Below are 20280 nucleotides of genomic sequence, written 5' to 3'. Positions count from 1 at the left end.
AAATATCAAAATGAGAATTTCTTTTCGGCACCCCAAAGATTTCAATTATTCAATGTGTTTATTTAATTTTTTATATTATATTTTTAAGTGAAATTCTAGTAAATATCTGATACAGCAAATGCAAGTTCGTCTAAATAATTTTTGGGAAAAAATTTGGTAAAAATCTCTATTTAGATAAATAATTCTTATCAATAAAATGTTAAAAGATACTTCACTCTATAGAAATAATATATATTTAAATTTCATATCAAAATACCTTATGTCGAAAACCTTGCACAGCTGAACAAACAAAATTTTGAATTAATTGCTTAAACCACATTACAAAATCACAATTTACAATTTGTAACAATTCATATTAGCTACAATAATTGAGAGCAGATTATAATTTGCATCAGTAAAAATCTGTATCAAATTTAATGTATATTATTTTGATATATCCATGGCGACATAAATTCTGAGAATGCAAATTTACATTTATTCAGTTATGTTGTTTAAGAACTAAACACCTTAGGATACATTATATTTTATCTTCTTAAAGGCAAAATAATATTATTTGTATATCTTTTCTTTTAATTATTTCCTATACATTTCTTAGAAGTTCTAAGAATTTGTGATCATTTCTTGAATTTTAAGAAACAAAGAAGAAATATAAGAGATCCAGGATTTTGAGTAAATTACTTGTTCACGGATTTCTAATCCTAAATTTCGAAGGAAGACTTTCAGCAAATTAAATACGAGGAAGAAACAAAATGTGAATAAAATATTTTTGCTTTACAAGTGTGCTCTAGATATAAGAAATTTTTAAAGGGTAGATTACCCTCAATAACAATTAGAATAAAGTTCTAATTGTTATTTAAGATATTATATATTGATATTGAGATATTGAAGATGTTCTAAACATTTCAGTCTGTAACGATTAGAATATTTTCAAGTACAAAAATCAGATTCTTTTCTTTGATGTGTTCTTGAAATGAAATAAAGATAACATTAAAAATGCTGTTGTTCTAAAAAATATAATACTGTTCATATTTTCTAATTAAACTTTTTCTTTAAAACATCATTAAAAAAATACAAAGAAGAAATTGCATCTGTCGTCTGAGATATTAACCAGAATTCATTCAAGAATTATGATGCAAACGATTAACTTAATTCATAAAAGAAATTTCTGTGACATTGAACGGAAAATAATACTTTTCTAATTACTTAAGTTTAATTGATTATTAATTAGTTATTTGGCATCAATGAATTCTCTTTTGCAGTGGCACCACAGATCTCTGGTTTGAAAGATATAACCGTCAGGGCCGGCCAAACTGTAAAAATGGACGCTAAAGTGATCGGTGAACCTCCGCCAAAGAAATTGTGGTTCTTAGGAAAGGAACAATTGAAATCAGGAGGACGAGTTACCATCGAAACCGAAGATTATCGAACTAAAATCACCATCAATGCGGCTGAGAGGAAAGACGTCGGGGAATACAAACTGTGCGTTGACAATGCCTCTGGAAAAGATGAGGCTATTGTTAATTTAGTTGTTTTGGGTAAGTTAAAAGAAAAATATTGCAAACTATATCATAAATATTGGCTTAAAACATTTTATTCTCAGCACTATGTATTTCGACCATAAATATTGTTATATTCTTTTTTAAAATATCGAACTAATAAAATAAAGCATGTAACTAGTTTCATTAACAGTTTATTATTGTTACTTAATCTACCATTATATTTATAAGTAGAGTGGAAGGTAATACGTAGCTAGGTGACAGGTGGCTAGGTTATGAAGTAACTAGGTGATATGTGACTAGGTTATGAATTATGTTACTAAATCTACCATTATGTTTATAAGTAGAGTGGCAGGCAATACATGACTAGGTTATGACGTAACTGTGTATGAAGTATTAGTAGTAACTTCATTACTAGATTATTAAGTTACTAAATATACCATAATGCTTATGAACGGCAGGTAATATGTGACTAGGTTATGAAGTAACGTAAGTTACAGTTGATTAGATTATGATGCAATTAAGTGACAGACGACTAGATTATGACGTACATGATTAGGTTATGACATAACTAGGTGACAGATGACTAGGTTAGGAAGTAACTATGTGACAAGTGACTAGGCTAGGAAGTAACTATGACTAGGTTATAAAATAATGACAACTTCTGTAAATCACTTTTTCTAGTGTCACCTGACTTTAGCCTTTCTTTTTGGGAGATAGTTTCCTTCATATGTAATGTATTATTAAAGGTACAACAAAGTGCACATCAAATTACTGGCTTTTATATAATATTTCGTATGATAAGAATCTAAGATCAGAATTAGCAAGAAAAGGTTTCAAAATCCGTCCTCATGCGAATTGTTAACACACTAAATTAGTGGTAGACAAGTTGTTTAATCTGCATACAATCTATACTTGTTCTATCTTTTCGGAATTTTCCCTAAAAACATTAGATTGCTATGAATAAAATATTTGTAATTTACAATTTTATTCTAGATATTAGAAACTTTTTAAACGACGCTGTGGTTCATATTGGATAGACATTAGATAAAAAGCATTATTATTTTATTTTGTTAATTTTAATTATCTGTTTATGGTAATGGAAAGTTCAAATTATATTTGCACCAAATATATATAAGATTATATCATTTTTTAAGATTATTTGTTATTTAAAAATTTTATGATATGTATCTCAGTTCTAGAAGATTGCATCGTGCATTTTACCTGTTTCGTTTAATCGATCTCTATATAATTATCTTTTAGATAAACCTGGCAAACCTCGAGGACCTTTAGACATTTCGGATATCAATGCCGAAGGTTGTAAACTAAAGTGGAAAGAACCCGAGGACGATGGAGGATCTCCCATTGAGTTCTATGCAGTGGAAAAAATGGACATGGGCACTGGACGATGGGTTCCCGCTGGACGTTCAAGCAAACCGGAACTTGAACTTAATAATTTGCTTCCCGGTAAAGTGACAATATCACTTGCTTGCCTTTCAAATACATCTAAATAGATAGTTATAAATTTACAATTCAAATAATGATATATTATGGGATTTTTATAATATATTACAAAATTTTAAACACGCCTGTGTTATAAGCTTTCATTTAAAATAAAATTATTCTATACTGAATTATAAAAAAGAATTATTGTAAACATCTCCGCATTATATTTCTTTTATTGAATCACATGGATTATACTACTTGGTTGTAAAACTCCTGACAGAGATTAGATATGACATATTGAATTAGGGTGTAACTCTACTTTATTGTGCCTCTTGACTTGGTCGCCGATATGAAAGCCCAAGTAAGCACATGGTTTAGTTCTTTTTAGCAACCCTATTCACTATACTGCTTACCTTGTCAGCCGTCTACAGTTTCAGCTTTGGCAGTTCGGCATTCTTGGAATCTTTGGCGAAGTAAATGGGTACTTTAAAGCAGATTCGAACTTGTATTGTAATATATGCTCAGAAGATCGTGCATGCATATTAAAATTTATTTAAGATCAGCTGTTATAATTTATATATCTAACTAGCGAGTATAACTTATTTATGTACATTTTTTGTTAACAGTTTTTTAATTGCCGTATATTATGTTGTTGTATAAAAGTTTCCGAATTATAGCGTACCGAGGTAAATTCGAAAATCGAACGTTTTAGTCTGGATCCATTTTATTTTGTTACAGTTACTAAAAAGTTAAAAATGGTAATAAAAAAGAATAAAATTGATTTCGTTCATTTTTCTTCAGTTCATCTTGTCACTTTGTCTGAACTTATTATCCTAGTTAATACTATTATTCAAAGGCTATATATTATCACTCTAGTTGTTCGTAATAGTTTTTCTGCTTTCATTAATAGGTCAAGAATATAAATTCAGAGTCATGGCAGTAAATGCTGAAGGCGAATCCACACCACTGGAAGCTGAAAAATCAATCATCGCCAAGAATCCTTATGGTGCGTATATATATAAATAATTGCACTTTCTGATTTATTTATTTTTTTCGTGAAGGAAATTTGACTAAACATAGTTACAATAACAAACATGGACATTAAAAAGATTTTAATTAAAAAAAAGAATTTTATTCATTTTTTTTAATTTTTATTATTCTTATCCCTCCACTTCAGTTACAATAGATTGCTTTAATGGAATAAAAGTACTTATCATTTTTGTATTGATGAGTACAACTTAAAATACAACCTGTTGTTGTTTCTAATCTCACTTGTCATAGACAAGTCCACTGACTTTAGAAGTTTGTGATTTTAAGCCAAGGGTGCGTCTCTTGTTTTTTCAGTAGCGCTATCCAAGAGTACGATTTAGCTACACACATGTCACAACCCTTTTTACGGGGTGGACTTCATTCATGCCTTTCATTCACTCATCCACAGATCGTAATTTAGACCTGAATCAGAGAACAATCACCCCTGATCCAGTATTCCCAGTGGCATTACTCTCGACATGGAGGGCTTTGTGAGATTTATACGTGCGCCAGCCACCATACACAAGGAGAATCTTCGGCCGGCGGGATTCGAATTCGCAACCCAAGGGACGCGAACCCAACGCCCTACCAACCAGGCTATCCCGGCCCTTAAAATACAACCTAATAAGCCATAAAACACTAAACCACCTGCAATCGACTTAACATTTCCTATTCATTTAATTTCCGTCGGCCGACAATGTACTATCGAAAACTTATCTAGGCCGTTCCATAATTTAAGCAAGAAAAAACGAATGAATTAATATCACAATTTTACATTTCTTCAAATATTTACACATATTATTAATAACTAGTTTTTTAACATATTAAAACTGTAACCACACTATTTATGCGCAGCGAATAACGTAATGGAAGGCGAGATACATTTGATACTTTTCTATTTTGCTAGCTGATTTTAAAATCTATTTCCCCTGTCTTTTTGTAATTTCGAAAAGCTATCTAAGCACTTTAAACACTTTCCCTTGATTTACCAATACTTCGCAGATTGATTTGTCAAAACTAAATACAATATTAAGTGCAGCCCATGTCGTGCATTTCTTTTCTTTTTGCTTCATTTGATGTTGCATCAATTAGATTAAACACTAATTTTGTCTTTAAATCAGGTCATACATTTCTTTTCTTTTTTTGTTTCATTTGATGTTTTATCAATTAGATTAAATAATATTCTTATCTTTTAAATCCGTTTTTTCGTCGTTTTTCGAATGTAATGATTGAATTAATTTTTTAAAATTGTATAATTCGGATAGTGACAGATTTTCTACTCACTGCAGTTTAGCTGAAATAGTTTGTTACAATTGTTTCCTTCAGATCCTCCTGGCAAACCAGGAATCCCAGAGCCCACTGACTGGGACAAAGAATGGGTAGATTTGAAATGGACAAAACCATTGAAGGATGGAGGAAATCCTATCGTTGGTTACCTCATTGAAAAGAAAGAGAAGGATTCCAGTGTTTGGTCAAAAGCTGCGCAGATTGACAAGCCAGTGTGTGAAGGACGAGTCGAGAATTTGATACCAGGAGAGACTTACCAATATCGAGTAAAAGCCATCAATGCTGCCGGTCCTGGTGAACCCAGCGATGCAACGAAACCTCTCACAGCGAAACCGAGGAAAAGTATGTTGTTCTTTTATTGCAAAGATATAAAAAACCACGTTAAATCCAGTTTGCATTTCAAATGGCAAATCCAGTGGGATCTTACAGAGGCAAATAAACTTAAAACAATAAAACATCTAATCGATTGTTGGCCTTGTTTGCCTAGTAGAAAATATGATACCATTCTTACCAGATTAAGAATTGGCCATACACGGCTCACACATAAACATTTGCTGTTGGGGGAACCCGCACCCCGATGTACAGTATGTCAGTGTCCTATGACGGTTCTTCACATTTTAATAGAATGTCCACAATTTAACAATGAACGAATTCGCTACTTTCACTCTCCTCAAATTAAATTAAAAGATATTCTTCATAAAGTACCCCATCCCCACCTTTTTACCTTTTTAAAAATGATTGGCTTTTACTTTTCGATTTGATTCTTAAATAACTATTAGATTCTGTTTTACCATGCTCTTACGTTTTGTAGATTTTACAGGTTGACAAGTTCAGGAAAATGATGCAATTTAGAAAGAAATTTTTAAACCTTTAAAATAGGATTAATCTTACCGTATGTTTGGCGCAGTTTAATCAAAAATGGTTCTTGCGCCAATAAACTCCATCAACCAACCAATCTTTTATTGCAAGATTATTTATTAAGTTTAGTTCGTTTGTTCTTTACCTAACTCTTATGATACCGAATTCATTAATTTTTTGCAAGTAAATGCTTCATAATGAAATATACTCGGATGTGCATTGCACTGTGAACTTTGAAAGATATTCTATGAAAATTGAAGGAAACATGGATGCTTAATATACTATATACAACTTGATTTGGCAAAAAAATTGACAAATCCCTTCACGCTAAACTAATCTATTTGGTGTACGAAGCTAAATAAGCCAAGGAATAAATAACTAATAATGATTTTAATCTATATATAAATCACGGTAAAAAGTTATTTAATTGCTTAAAATTTTACAAAAAAAAAATCCAATCTTATTATAGTAGTTCTCTTAACGTTTCGTTCAAAAAGATTTTCTTTATATTTGGAGGAAGTAGCTTTTTCATAGTCTGGTTTAATTGTAACAATATATGATTTCATTAAATCTAAATTCATCCATATTTGTTTCATGAATCTGAATTTCAATATGTTTGAATACATGCTTCATTTCCACAAATAAGGACGTTGACAAAAATAACTGAAAAAAGAACAGAGATAAAGTGTTTACAAAATTTTTAATAAAAATATATTACCAAAAAAATGACTGAAACTAGTAGTAGAAGTTGCAAGGGAGTGAATCTCAAAGTGATTGAGCTGCAAATTCAAGTTCATATTAATTGAGAATTTATATTAATTAAAACTTGTCATTAATAAATAACCAAACCAATTAAAACATTTTAACTGAGAACTCTTGTACAGAAAAAAAATGTGACGTAGTAATCAGTAGATTTAATTTCTTTCGATGATAAAGGCTCTCTAAATCTCTTAAAAAACATGTATTAACTGCAGCTAACTATAGTTTTTAAAAACAATACTTTAATTTAAAAATATTCTGAAATTCATTATAAACATCACAAACGTTTTTTTTTTTTTTTTTTTTTTTTTTGCTTGAATAGTTAAAGCCAAACAGTTTCAAACCGTATTTAATTCAAGATGTACAAAAAAAGTTTTTAATTATAACATTTGTTACTGTGATGAACTTCAGTTTTATATTAAGTTTAGCTTATTATCTTTTTTTTTTTTTTTTGATACGCTTATTTTCTTTAAACTAAATTTTGGTGGACTACTTTGGTAATTTTCATTTTAATATTTTTACAATGGAAGCTGTTTCTAAATAACTATTTTTTAAATAAATTCAATTTATTATTTAATAACTTAGAATTTTGTATGATTATTAATGAACTACAAAAAAAGTTAAAAGTAAAATGCCCTTACTTTTCTGTTCTCTGTCAACAGTGCCTCCAAGAATTGATCGCAGAACACTGAAGCCAATCACGGTGAAAGCCGGTCAGCCATTCTCATTGGATGTGAAAATTGCTGGAGAGCCTCCTCCAAGCGTGCGCTGGATGTTGAAAGATGGTCCAGTACCAGAGAGGTATGACTTCCAGATCAAAAACGTGCCCTACAATTCCAAGATTGAGTGCGAAAAGGCTGAAAGGAAAGACAGTGGCATTTACAAAATCTTTGCTAGCAATCCTCATGGGCAAGACCAGGCCGATGTGGAAATCACAGTTCTTTGTAAGTATGATGCTTTCTTTAAATCGTGTTATATTATACTATTTACGATATTTTTATTAAAAAGGATTTATCAAAAATTTAAAGGAAATTTACTTAAAAGTTTAATATTTAATTAATTGGAAATGCGCTGACATTATATTGGTGGATTAGATAATGAAAATAATAAACTAAACTAAACAATGATCTAAATTTAAGTAAGCTCTTTCAGTTTGTATTTGGCAAGTCATAATCATTCCTGATTCTTGCACCAATAAAATTATCCATTAATTAATTCTTTAACTATAATTTCTTTTTGAAAATCTTTTTTATGATTAATTAAAGGAAATGTGTCGTCGTTTGATATTAGATGCTTTTAACATTCAGAACTATGAAATTTTAATTTCAAAATTATTAAAATTTCTTATAGCTTTATGAATCATTAGAAAATTTCAGAAAAAAAAATTAAATTTGCAGAATAATTGTTACGATAACTGCTTAGATATATTTTAACTGAGATTGCAATATATGGGTACAAGCCATGTTTCAATGAATGTCAAAATTGAAAAATGATTCGCTTAAATTTAATATTAGATCCTTAATACATCTTTCGAATGGAAAAACGTAAAATAACATTTAGTTAGAGTCAGATTACATATGCATTTTTTTTTTGTTATGTGAAGTGACGTCACTTAAATTAATTTATTTTTTCCATCAATTTAATTTGATTTTTTTGTAAAAAAAAAGCACTGAATGCATTTTTGAGATCATAGTTAAGATTTAAATTAATGTCAAAGTTGTTCAGTAATGTGAAGTTTTGTAAAACCCTCTGAAGGAATTGGATTTTTAGATCGTAAAATACATTTTAATGTAAAAATTTTACAATAGCGGATATTTAGTAAAATTTTAGATTTAAAATCAATAATATAAAAAAGTTATGTTTCCTTCACTTTCTGAGATATCGCACAGTCAATATGAGGCAGAGGAATATTACATTATGAGCGATATCTCAATAGAATATATAGTATGGTGGCAAGAAGGTCAAGCACAAATAGCTTGTCTCTTTAAACACACATTTTTTGACATCGCACCTATGATTAGCTGAAAATCCAGAAATTCTCAAACGATTCAATACGCTACATGTTATGCAGACTTCCTTTTACCTTATACTTTTACTGTCATTAACACAATAAATGAGGGGGAGGGGTGCCCCCCTGTAAAAAAAATAGAATCGTACTTTATTTAGTTTTTTCAAGATAAAAGGAATTCGAATACCAGTTAGGGTTTATTTTTGAGAAAATAAACTGTTTATTTAAATGCTGCTTAACTGCTTTCTTTAAATGAACGCCATGCTTATTATCCATACTACTGCATTAATAATTTATAATCAGTGTAAATTTAAAACAAATATCAATTGATAATCAATATTTTCCAGCAAAGGCATCGAAACCAGAAGGCCCATTAGAGGTGTCCGATGTGAAGAAAGACGGCTGCAAATTGAAGTGGAACAAACCTAAAGACGATGGTGGACATCCATTGGAGGGATACTTAGTTGAGAAACAAGATCCTGAGAGTGGCAACTGGGTGCCAGTAGGAAAGACACATTCTCCTGAAATGGAAGTGACCGGACTTGCACCAGGAAAGGCATATAATTTCCGAGTCAAAGCTTTGAATCCTGAAGGAGAATCTGATCCTTTGGAAACATACACGCCAGTTATTGCCAAAGATCCTTTCAGTGAGACTCATCTATATGTTTTTTCGCCCTATTTTAATTCTATTTTCACCTTCACTCATAAATTACCTCATGATAAACAAACTCAATAAGCTATTTAGAAAAATACCTAGCTCATAAATTAGGAAAAAGAGAATGTTTCTGTGAACAAATAAAAAAAATTAAAAAATTGAACTCTGCTATAGCAAATTTCATGTTATCATGTGAGAGTATTATTATTTTTAAGTCTTTTTTTGTCTTAATTAATTCAAGTCATTAACCAATTTTAACCGGTTTGAAACAATCTCGTGACTATCAGATTACGGATGCGTCGATATTTAGAAAACGATGGCTCCCCCGCCCCCCATCTCAAAATCGGTCGATCTCCAAAACTTTTTTTTTTGCCAACTAGGAAAATTGAAAATTTACAAAAAATTATATCTTTAGATACTTTGCCTCGCTGTTTCTCGTTCATTCTCATTTTTTTTCCAGGAGAATCAGGTGCATGGTGGACATTCACGCCAAATTGTAACATTTTGTTGGCAATAAGTCGCCAAATGTGTCAATTTTGTTTATCATTTTCTAGTAATCCTAAAAGTGTGAAATTGATGCCTCAAAAGTGATAAATCGCCAATTTTCTGCTTGTGCATTTTGTGACTTCAAATACTTCAAACTAAACTTTGTTGTATATCAATATTCCAAATAAAATTCCTTATAAAATTATTGTTTAAGCATGGAACTGCTCTAAATAACGAATAATTAAACTAATATTTTTCATATAATCGTTACAGTTTCTTTATATTTATTAAGAAGCTAAATAATACGCAATTAATCATAAATATTTATTTACATTACATGACTAATACCTTGTTACACTTGCTTTCAAGTTCCAAGCATATTATTTCCGAACTTCAAAATGAAGTATTTAAATTACACAATGTAAGGTATAAAATAAAGGACGTTTCAAATTCTGTTTTTTTATTCATATTTTTAAATAAAAAGTAAAGAAAATTTATCCGATGAGTATTTTAAAACGTTAGAGGTCATTAGAAAAGGGTGAAGACAAACTGTAAAACATGCAGTATTTGCATTAAATACATTTTAACATTTACAAATTAAATTTGATTAATTATGTAATTTTGGTTGATTAAAATCCATTTTAATAAAAAAAAGTTAGATTAAATAATTAAATTTTTATTTGAACTTAAGTTTCAAACTGAGCTTAAAAATTATTTTCCTTACTTGATTTATGCTTCTTTATATAAATTTTCATGTTTACGACTCAAAAATGAAAAAAAAAAAAAAAAAAAAAAAAAAGAATTTTGTAGCATAATTTTACATTAATAAGACTTTTTCAAAACATATGAAATTGGTTTAAGCCTCGTTATCCTATTTCAGAGGAATCCGGTGCTCCTGGAAAACCGGAAGTCACTGACTGGAATAAGGACCACGCTGACCTGAAATGGACTGCACCTGAAAATGATGGCGGTGCTCCTATTACGGCATACGTCGTTGAGAAGAAAGAGAAAGGAGGACCATGGGAGAAGGCTTTAGAAGTGCCAGGAGATAAATTAAAAGCTACTGTACCTAATTTAGCAGAAGGAAAAGAATACGAATTTAGAGTAGTGCCAATTAATAAGGCTGGACCTGGAGAACCCAGTGATCCTTCAAATGCAATTATCGCCAAACCACGATTTTGTGAGTACCTTCTTTCAGTCCTTTTCATTTTAAATTATTTTGAGACTTTTTCCATTTTAACCCCTTTTAAATAACTTCAAAAATTTGAAATATTCAGTTGATTGAGCAAGTTGAAATGTTTCAAGCAAGAATTGCATTGTGATATTTATAGTATTTAGCCAGCTTGGAAAAATATAAGATTTTGCTATATTTGAAAACTGTAATGGAATTTAAATTTCAGCAGGATGCCTGGTAATATTTGTTATTGCGGGAAAAAAATGAATTGTTTTTATCGGCATTAAGAAATTAAATCCATAATTTACATTTTATGAGCAGTTTTAGATTTTCTATTAAAAAAAAAAAAGAAACATTTTCTGCTCTTCTTCTACATTGGTTTACTAAAGAATGTATTGAGAGATATATCCGATGCAAATTTAATTTTTAATAAAAAATTAGATTTTATAACCGCGTTTAAATATTGTCGCTGAAAGGAAGATATGTACATAGTTAGCGTGGCTGAGAGGTAAAGCACGAGCTTTCGAAGCGCGAGGTTTCGCGATTCAAATCTCAGCCACGCGACATTACATTTAAGGTTGGACTTTAATTTAAATTTATTGTTATTCATTGATTAATGTAATCGAAGCTTCTGGAACTTTCTATAAACTTCTATATAAATTTGGTGTTCCACAAGCAGTGGGATCATTTTTCTTAACCTACAAGTTAGGAGTAGCTTAAAGTGAATAAACTTGATATTGTGTTACTTTGTGAATTGTTACTTTTTTTGTATCTTCGTGACAATATAAATGGAACATCTTAAAATAATGTTTGTGATTAAATTGTTTTGTTTCTTTCCTTTCAGTGCGGCCGACTATTGATCGATCGATGTTCGACGACTTGACCGTAAAGGCTGGACAGCCAATCAAATTTGACGTGAATGTGTCCGGAGAACCACCTCCAACGATCACTTGGCAAGTGAATGACCGGGACCTAAAGGGAGAAACCAGAACGACGCTGGAGAATGTCGACTACAATACCAAACTTACGATTCGTCGTGTAACTCGTGCTGACAGCGGGAGATATACAATCAATGCTGTCAATGAAAGTGGAAAGGATACAGCCACTGTTTCTGTACTTGTGGTCGGTAAGTATTTCTTTCATTTAAAAAGCAATATGGATTCTTTATTCCTTTTTATAATTCAAGTAATTTTTTTTCAAAAAGTACCTCTTATTTACTTCCTAATGATACTACTGAGATTAAAGAATCTTAACACTATAATTAATAGGATTTCGATCTTCTTGCTACAGATAATTATTTTTACAGCAATTACGCGACAAAAATCTTTAAACAAACTTTAATCTAGAACCTGGCAGTTTTAAATTAGTAGATCTGCTGCTAAAAAAAAGCATGGGATGCTTTACTTTAGTGGGTAATATCATAAGGGTGCCTTTCAGACATGGAGTTTCCAGTATGGTGGTCGGTTCTTTCTTCCATATTGGGTACAGAATTGACTTTGATGTTCTCTGGGTCTGATACCAATAATGGGTCGTATCATCTCCTTATAAGAGGTCACTGCGAATGTGCTGCTTATAATGGGGTCTATTATATGTCAATTACCATGCCCTCTCTTATTTGCAGCAACGGCTCGGCCATTTGATTCAGCCCAAATGCTAAGTAATGGTTACTAATATGCTCATAATTATATAAGTATTTTTCAAATATCAGTCTAAAATAAACAGCAGTAATACCATGTGCTATGAAAATAAAATTAATTGTTATTCATCGCACATACAGTGTAATGAGAATAAGTGAAAAAATCGTCTTGATATTTCTTTTAAAAAAACACCACGTAATTCAAAGGCTCTAAATTTTCTTATTCTTATCTTTTGTGATTAAGTCTGTTTGTCTTCAAATTTTAGACAAAGACATTTTTAAATATTTGTTTTGCGATAAGTAAATAAAAATAAACACTTGCTTATTGAAAAAAAATTATAAGAACATTTAACAGTTTGATATTATATTTGGAATCAATTTTAGGCTAAGACTTCGTAATTTATTCTAATTTTAATTCTCTTTGATTACGATTTGCATTTGAACTTTATTTCACTTTAGCAATGCAAAACTTCAGAGGACCATGATTCAAAGTTAAAATATATATTCTTAAAAAATTATTAATTAATTTCAAGATGGAACAAAAATAAAAGCGATAAACTGAAATCAAATTACGAATAAATGGTTTAAATTTTAAATTATTAAGATTCTTTACACATATTCCTATTGACAAGATATGATTTAATACCAATCTGTGAGTCTTTTATTATTCATGTATATGATAGCTTATTGATAGAATTATAAGTCCAAATCAAAACTGATTTTTTTTAATCAAAATTGATTTTTGTTAAAAGTTTATAGCAGCATACTAATCGAAGAGTTTTCGTGATCATGTTAGATGCTCCACTTGCGCCTGAAGGCCCACTTGAAGTAACGGATGTCCACAAGGAAGGTTGCAAACTGAAATGGAAGAAACCCAAAGACGACGGCGGTGTGCCATTGCAAGGATACGAAGTGGAGAAAATGGATCCAGAAACGGGTACTTGGCTACCAGTTGGAAAGACAAGAGAACCAGGTAAAAAAAAAAACAGTTTCATTATTAAGACCGTTCTTTTATCTGTCTTGAAATTGTATATCACATTTAATTTAAGTTGAAATTGTTTTAGAATTAAAATATTTGTTACATTTTCAGAGATGGAAGTTACTGGTCTCACCCCTGGTAAGGATTACAAATTCCGAGTGAGGGCAGTTAACAAAGAGGGAGAATCGGATCCTCTGGAAACGAAGGCACCAATCACTGCAAAGAATCCTTTTGGTACGTATTAATCTTAAACAGATGATTCATTCTTCTTGAAGTAAATCTTGTTTTAAAGTGAAATTATTCTTGAATTGTGAATACTGGTTCTTAAATGGTCCTAAAATATCTTTTTCTTTATCTTTCAATTCTGAAGCAGATTATCAAACCTATCATTATTTCTATATTTATGTAGACGAACCTGGAAAGCCGAGCAAACCAGAGGTCACTGACTGGGACAAGGACCATGTGGACCTGAAGTGGACTCCACCAGCATCTGATGGTGGATCTCCAATCACGGGATACATTGTCGAAAAGAAAGATAAATGGGGAGATTGGGAGAAAGCTTTAGAAGTTCCTGCTGACGAGACAAAGGCAACTGTGCCGAATCTTATCCAAGGACAACCTTACGAGTTTAGAGTGAAAGCTGTGAATAAGGCTGGCCCTGGTGAACCCAGCGCTCCAACCGATCCTGTTATTGCAAAATCGAGAAAAGGTAGTGGTCTTTTTTTTAATCAAAAATGAATTATTGGTTTTATTGTTCTTTGTAATCCACAAAAATTTCTTACTAGGCTAATTATCAGTACTAAAATGAATTGATATTCTCAATTCTGAGAAATAATAAGTCCCTTCTTAAAATTTGTAAAATGTATTTCCATCTTAATTTATCATTTATTCTGCTTAAAAAAGAAATTCTTATAAAAAGATCCCATTCCTTTTATAAATAAGCATTAAATGAAATGAGTTTCATCCGGTAAATTTAAATGTTATTAATTTCTAAAATCAATCCTTCTGCCAGAAATGTCAGTTCTATAACGTCACTAATAAAGCACGACCTTGTAAAAAATTAAAAATTAATTCACTTGTAAATGTTTCTATGAAATTACAGTTTCATATTTTACTATCAATGCACGTTACATTTCTTTGTTATACGGTATTAAAAAAATATTTCTTTTCATTTCTATGAAATTATAAAATCATTACATACTTTTTCATTCGTTATTTCAGTGCCACCTAAGATCGATCGAACTAACTTAAACAAAATTCGAGTGAAAGCTGGACAGTCATTCCACTTCGATGTAAATGTCACTGGTGAGCCAGCACCCACTACTGCTTGGCTGAAAAATGGAAAGAAAATCCTTTCTACTGACACAATCAAGCTGGAAGACGTGCCATATAACACAAAACTGTCAGCTAAGCATGTAAGGCGAGGAGATGGTGGAAAGTATACTATTGTTGCCACTAATGAACATGGAAAAGATGAAGCAGATGTCGAAGTAACAGTCCTTGGTGAGTTAAATATATACGTGATCGTAATTATATTTGTTCATGTTTTATAAAATTATAAAAATTGAATGCCAAATAATTATTACTTAAATCATATCCGTGAACGTTCAATTTCCTCATTAATGAAGGCTTTTAAGCCAAATTTTAATGTTCCTTTCCTCTTAGAATATTCATATATTATATCTTATATTATATTACGTCATTTCATATGGTAAAAGTTTTTAAATTGAAATAACATTAAATGTGATGAATTGACGTAATATTATTTCAATCAAAAAATTTTTCATTGTAATAATTTTTCATTGAAACGGCAAAGATTAATAACATACATATCGCTAGAAAATTGATTTTTTTCTTTATAATTTTCAACAATAAATTGTATTATTTGGATCTGTCTCATTTTATAATTCAAACTGCATTCTTCTAAAGTCTTATGTATATAAAAAATATGTGTTAATACTTTTACGTTAAAAAATTAATATTGATTTTAATGAAAAGTTAACTCAATACCAATATTGCTGGTATCAATTACTTGTGTTAAGAAGTTTCTATAATGGGGGCTCTCTGATTAAACGTTATTTATCGATAATAAATTAAAGTATTTCAAAATTTGTCATTTTTAAATATCTCAATATCTAAATAAAGATGAAATGGAATGATCTCTGCAAAACAGGTTTTGACAACATTCTTTTTTTTTTTTTCCATAGATCATCCATCTCCCCCCAATGGACCTCTGAAAATAGAAGATGTCCATGCAGAAGGCTGCAATCTCAAATGGTTCCCACCTTCGGACGATGGTGGAGCCCCGATTGACCACTACGAAGTGGAAAAGTTGGATCCACAAACTGGCCAGTGGGTACCGGCAGGAGAAACAATTGGCGCAGATACCAATCTTAAAGTACGAAAACCATAAACATGTGATAAAGCTTATATGTTTTATTTATTGTGTAACCTTCAGATCCCTCTTCTCATCTCAAGTTTTTCTAAAGTCACAAAAATAAATAAACTAGTTAGCTAATTTAAGTAATGATAGCAAATAATTACGCATAACTGGAAACAAAACATAAATTACGACAATTGATTATTGTTATTTTCAAAAATGAGTTCGTCATATTGTGTTTATACCAAAAGCTGGATTTCAGAATTCGTTACATTCTAGAAGTTTGTAAATGAAACTGGTTCGTCTAATTTATTAGTTTTTAACTATAAATTATTTTCTTGGAAGTAGAAAACGATGGAATAAGACGAACTTAGGACACTTTTTCTAAATCGAAAAAAAAAAAGTATAAAATCGGGACATACCTAGCTAACACAAAAAATCTGCCCGCTTTCTAAAAGTTATCTTCATTTTTAATATTAGAAAATTTGTTATGCCTTACAAAATCGAGAATTTCAATACGAGTTTTTCTTCAAATTAAAAAAAAAAAAAAAACGTTTTTCTGGTTTATAAGTAATTTACCTAATCGCTTCATCTCTGTGTGTCGTCCACATGATTTTGGTAAAAAATTTTTAAATATATTTCTATGTAATTAGTTTATAAATTAAATCGCCTACATATAAACAGATAAATATACACAAACAAAATTCTGAACATAAATATAGTTATGCATGCCTTTGAAAGAATATAAAAGAAACAGAATGAAAGTCACCTGTATAGTACAGTAACAGTGAATTACAATTATTTTTTTTGTATAATAATTGGATTAACTGTTTTTGTATTCAAAAATATTTAGCCATTTTGAACATATTTTATGATTTTGTGATTTTTCTACTGATAAAATACTGCAGCATATTTTTTATTAATTATTTGTCTACTATACACTCATCAAATAAAGAAACTCTTCATCATTTACATAGTAAGCTTAGGATTTGAATTTGAAAGTGTTAGTCTACAATGAAATATTTGACATATTATTTACACAGTTTTGAGATTATATTTGCTTAATTCTTCATGAAACGCTTTAAAATATTTTATGTTTCAATATATTGATTTATTTTGTTATTCAAGATCAAATTGACTGCTGAAAATAGATGGTTATTTTTCATTGAATGTTTTCAATTCAAAGATTGAAAACAATTTAATTTTCAATAAAGTAACATAAAGTTATTTTTTTAAAAATTTCCTTCGAAAAAAAATCTTGAAATATTTAGTTTATGAATTTTTTTGTGAAGTTTCTATCTTTTTCAAGTTTAATAGAAAAGCTAATGTTTAATTCTAATTCCTCAACACAAAATTATTATAAAATTAGCAAAATATCTGATATATAATGCGTCTCTGCAAAAAAAGTCTAACTTAAAAATGACATCAATTTAAAATTTGCGTTTTAATTAATGCAATTTTGTCTATTTGTTCTAATAGCTTTAAAAATCTCATATGCGTCATTTTCGTTACATAATCCCACAAAAGATATTATTTGAAATTATATTTTGGGTATTTATATTAAAATTTACATAAAGAAGAACAACGAAGTAGTTCATCTGTTCTGCGTGGAAATATAGTCAAATTATTTATATTTTTACAATGTCATATTGTTTTTGAAAATATTTGTAACTTTAAAATTTCTTGCAATTCTGTTTGACTCTTTTTTTTTTCTTCAGATATTTCTTATTTCAATTAGTTAACATTAATTTTGTATTTAATAATCAATTAGTTAACTCTTTTTTAGATATTTCGTACTTAATATTCAGTTAGTTAAATAACAGCTAATATTTTCTCATTTTATGTTCAGGTGAAAGGTTTAACGCCAGGAAAAGAATACAAATTCAGAGTAAAAGCAGTAAACAGATTGGGTGAATCAGAACCATTAACAGCCCAACAACCTATTTTGGCCAAAAATCCTTATGGTAAGTTTTATTCATTGCTGTTTTGAAATCAAATTTAAATTTAAACAATTTTTTTGCTTTAATACTTAAACGACCATAATACTGATAAATCGTATTATTTCTTTTAAGGACTTTAAATAATAATTTTCCAAAACAACTTTTTAAAATTTCTGTAAATATGTAATTGAAAATTATGATTTCTTAGTAGCCATAATGGATTTTAATAATACAAATTGAATATTAAAATGAAATATTAAAGTCTTAACGCATATTTTTGTCACTTGAATACTAAAGCGAATTGACAAAAGCATAAAATGAAAATAAAATGGGTTATGGCAGAATATTAGAAGGATAGACGGCAAGAAATGAGAAGAATTTAATTTAAAGTTTTCCCTTGCTTTTCAAATCTGGCTTACTAGATTTTGTTGTCCCAATTGAAACACGGAAAATATTTTTATAAATTACTCTCACATCTATTGAGCGATTTTGAGCTCAGTTTTGAACGTTTTGGAGTACAACAAATAGCAGCATAGAACACTATTTCGAATTTTTATTAATCTTATATGAAACTACATCAAGTTTTATAACCAAATGATGGTTATTGAATGTTATTAATAAATAATTATCTTTAATTGGATAAAATAATGAAAATAAATAATTGCATCAATAAAGAAAAAGATGACAAATCGTACAAAAAAATTCTGAGAGAATGTTATGATCTGCATCCCAAAAATAGAACGGTCTCCGAATGTTCTCCCAATTAAGTAGTACCGTTAATCCAGTAATCTGAGTCATCATTATCGAGTAATCTAAAAACTTTGCCATCTTTCAGACCCACCTTCACCTCCTGGTCAGCCTGAAATTGCTGATTACGACAAAGACTTTGTTACTCTGAAGTGGAAAAAGCCATTTAATGATGGCGGCTCACCCATCACAGGCTATGTTGTCGAAAAGAAGGATAAGTACAAGTATGTTTATCTTTTAATTTAGAAAAAGCCAAATCTAAAAATCTTTGAATGTATCTAGCACGATCAAATTCATTTTTTAAATTTTAATCCATTTTTCTCATGACAACGATGAAAAATATTTAAAGAAACTGTTGTTTTAAAGCTTATTTTTTAAAAAGATATTAATTTTTGACTTTTTTTCTCGTACTTTTGAAATCTGTGCTTTTCTCGTACACGTGTAGAAAAAAAGGAAGTTAATATACAAAAATAGAAATTGCAAATGACTTATACGAAATTTAATCTTATTGCATTTGATGCATAGGTGCCAAATATGTCCCTATAAAGCCATTAACGATTTTAAAATTTTTATTTGGATGAAGATCAACATTTGTATTTTGGAAAGTAAAATGCGTTTATTTTCGTTTAATAAAATTTACCAGAACCTAAAAAAAATTGAAGGAGTTGATCTCTCTTTGCATGATATCCCTATTAGTACAAGATACATATATCCAAGATATTGCTTGGTATTCCAAATGCCTGCCAATATCATGAAGGTGTTGAAATAATGTTGTTGGGTATTTTGTACTAATACAGATTAAAGTTTTAACAAAATTTTAGAGGTTTACGTTATTTTAATAAACATAATTAAATTCTATAATCAATATTAACTATTTATTTCATAATGCGTAATTTTAATGATAGCTAATAATTGCGCTTTTTTTAAGAACACGCCGATAAATATTATATCAATTAATGTTTAAGCTGCAAGTCCATTCGTTTTCTTGTTGCGGTACATAACTGTAAAAATATTGAAGAATGTCATTGTTCAAAAGCTGGAGTGTTCGCTTGTGATTCTTTTTTTAAATAGAAAAAGGAACATCGACTTTTGTTTAGATCTTTGATAGTATTTACTGTGTGGTTGAATCAAACGAAAGGGTAAATGTAGGATAAGAAACAAACAGACAACGAAATATTTTATTACTCACATTGAATTCATATGCTGAAAAATGTATTTTTATTTTTAACAGTCCTGATTGGGTGCCGATACAAGACGTACCTGGAGACGAAGAACGAACTACTATACCTGATTTAGTGGAAGGCAACCAGTACGAGTTCCGTATAAGGGCTGTCAACAAGGCGGGAGCCAGCGAACCCAGTGAGCCTACAGCTCCCCACACTGCTAAACCCAAGAAACGT

At 29.9% G+C, this 20280-nt stretch overlaps 1 protein-coding gene across 2 annotated transcripts in view; it reads left to right on the top strand.

Moving 5' to 3' along the window:
• The window catches only part of LOC129974839 (twitchin-like), a 243952-nt gene that overhangs the window by 143449 nt on the left and 80223 nt on the right, over positions 1 to 20280 (top strand). For both annotated transcript variants that reach the window (XM_056087604.1, XM_056087605.1), the window contains 16 exons: positions 1260 to 1535; positions 2760 to 2963; positions 3853 to 3948; positions 5298 to 5600; positions 7538 to 7819; positions 9231 to 9530; positions 10905 to 11204; positions 12043 to 12324; positions 13631 to 13807; positions 13925 to 14047; positions 14223 to 14522; positions 15035 to 15316; positions 16021 to 16211; positions 18043 to 18157; positions 18969 to 19104; positions 20112 to 20278. In XM_056087604.1, coding sequence (XP_055943579.1) covers positions 1260 to 1535; positions 2760 to 2963; positions 3853 to 3948; positions 5298 to 5600; positions 7538 to 7819; positions 9231 to 9530; positions 10905 to 11204; positions 12043 to 12324; positions 13631 to 13807; positions 13925 to 14047; positions 14223 to 14522; positions 15035 to 15316; positions 16021 to 16211; positions 18043 to 18157; positions 18969 to 19104; positions 20112 to 20278 — 3534 coding nt within the window. The remainder of the gene's footprint in view (positions 1 to 1259; positions 1536 to 2759; positions 2964 to 3852; positions 3949 to 5297; positions 5601 to 7537; positions 7820 to 9230; positions 9531 to 10904; positions 11205 to 12042; positions 12325 to 13630; positions 13808 to 13924; positions 14048 to 14222; positions 14523 to 15034; positions 15317 to 16020; positions 16212 to 18042; positions 18158 to 18968; positions 19105 to 20111; positions 20279 to 20280) is intronic.

The sequence above is a fragment of the Argiope bruennichi genome, chromosome 7, assembly GCF_947563725.1.
Source record: "Argiope bruennichi chromosome 7, qqArgBrue1.1, whole genome shotgun sequence".
Classification (NCBI taxonomy): domain Eukaryota; kingdom Metazoa; phylum Arthropoda; class Arachnida; order Araneae; family Araneidae; genus Argiope; species Argiope bruennichi.
The sequence above is the reverse complement of the archived record's forward strand: the minus strand, read 5'-3'. Positions and strand labels throughout refer to the sequence as shown.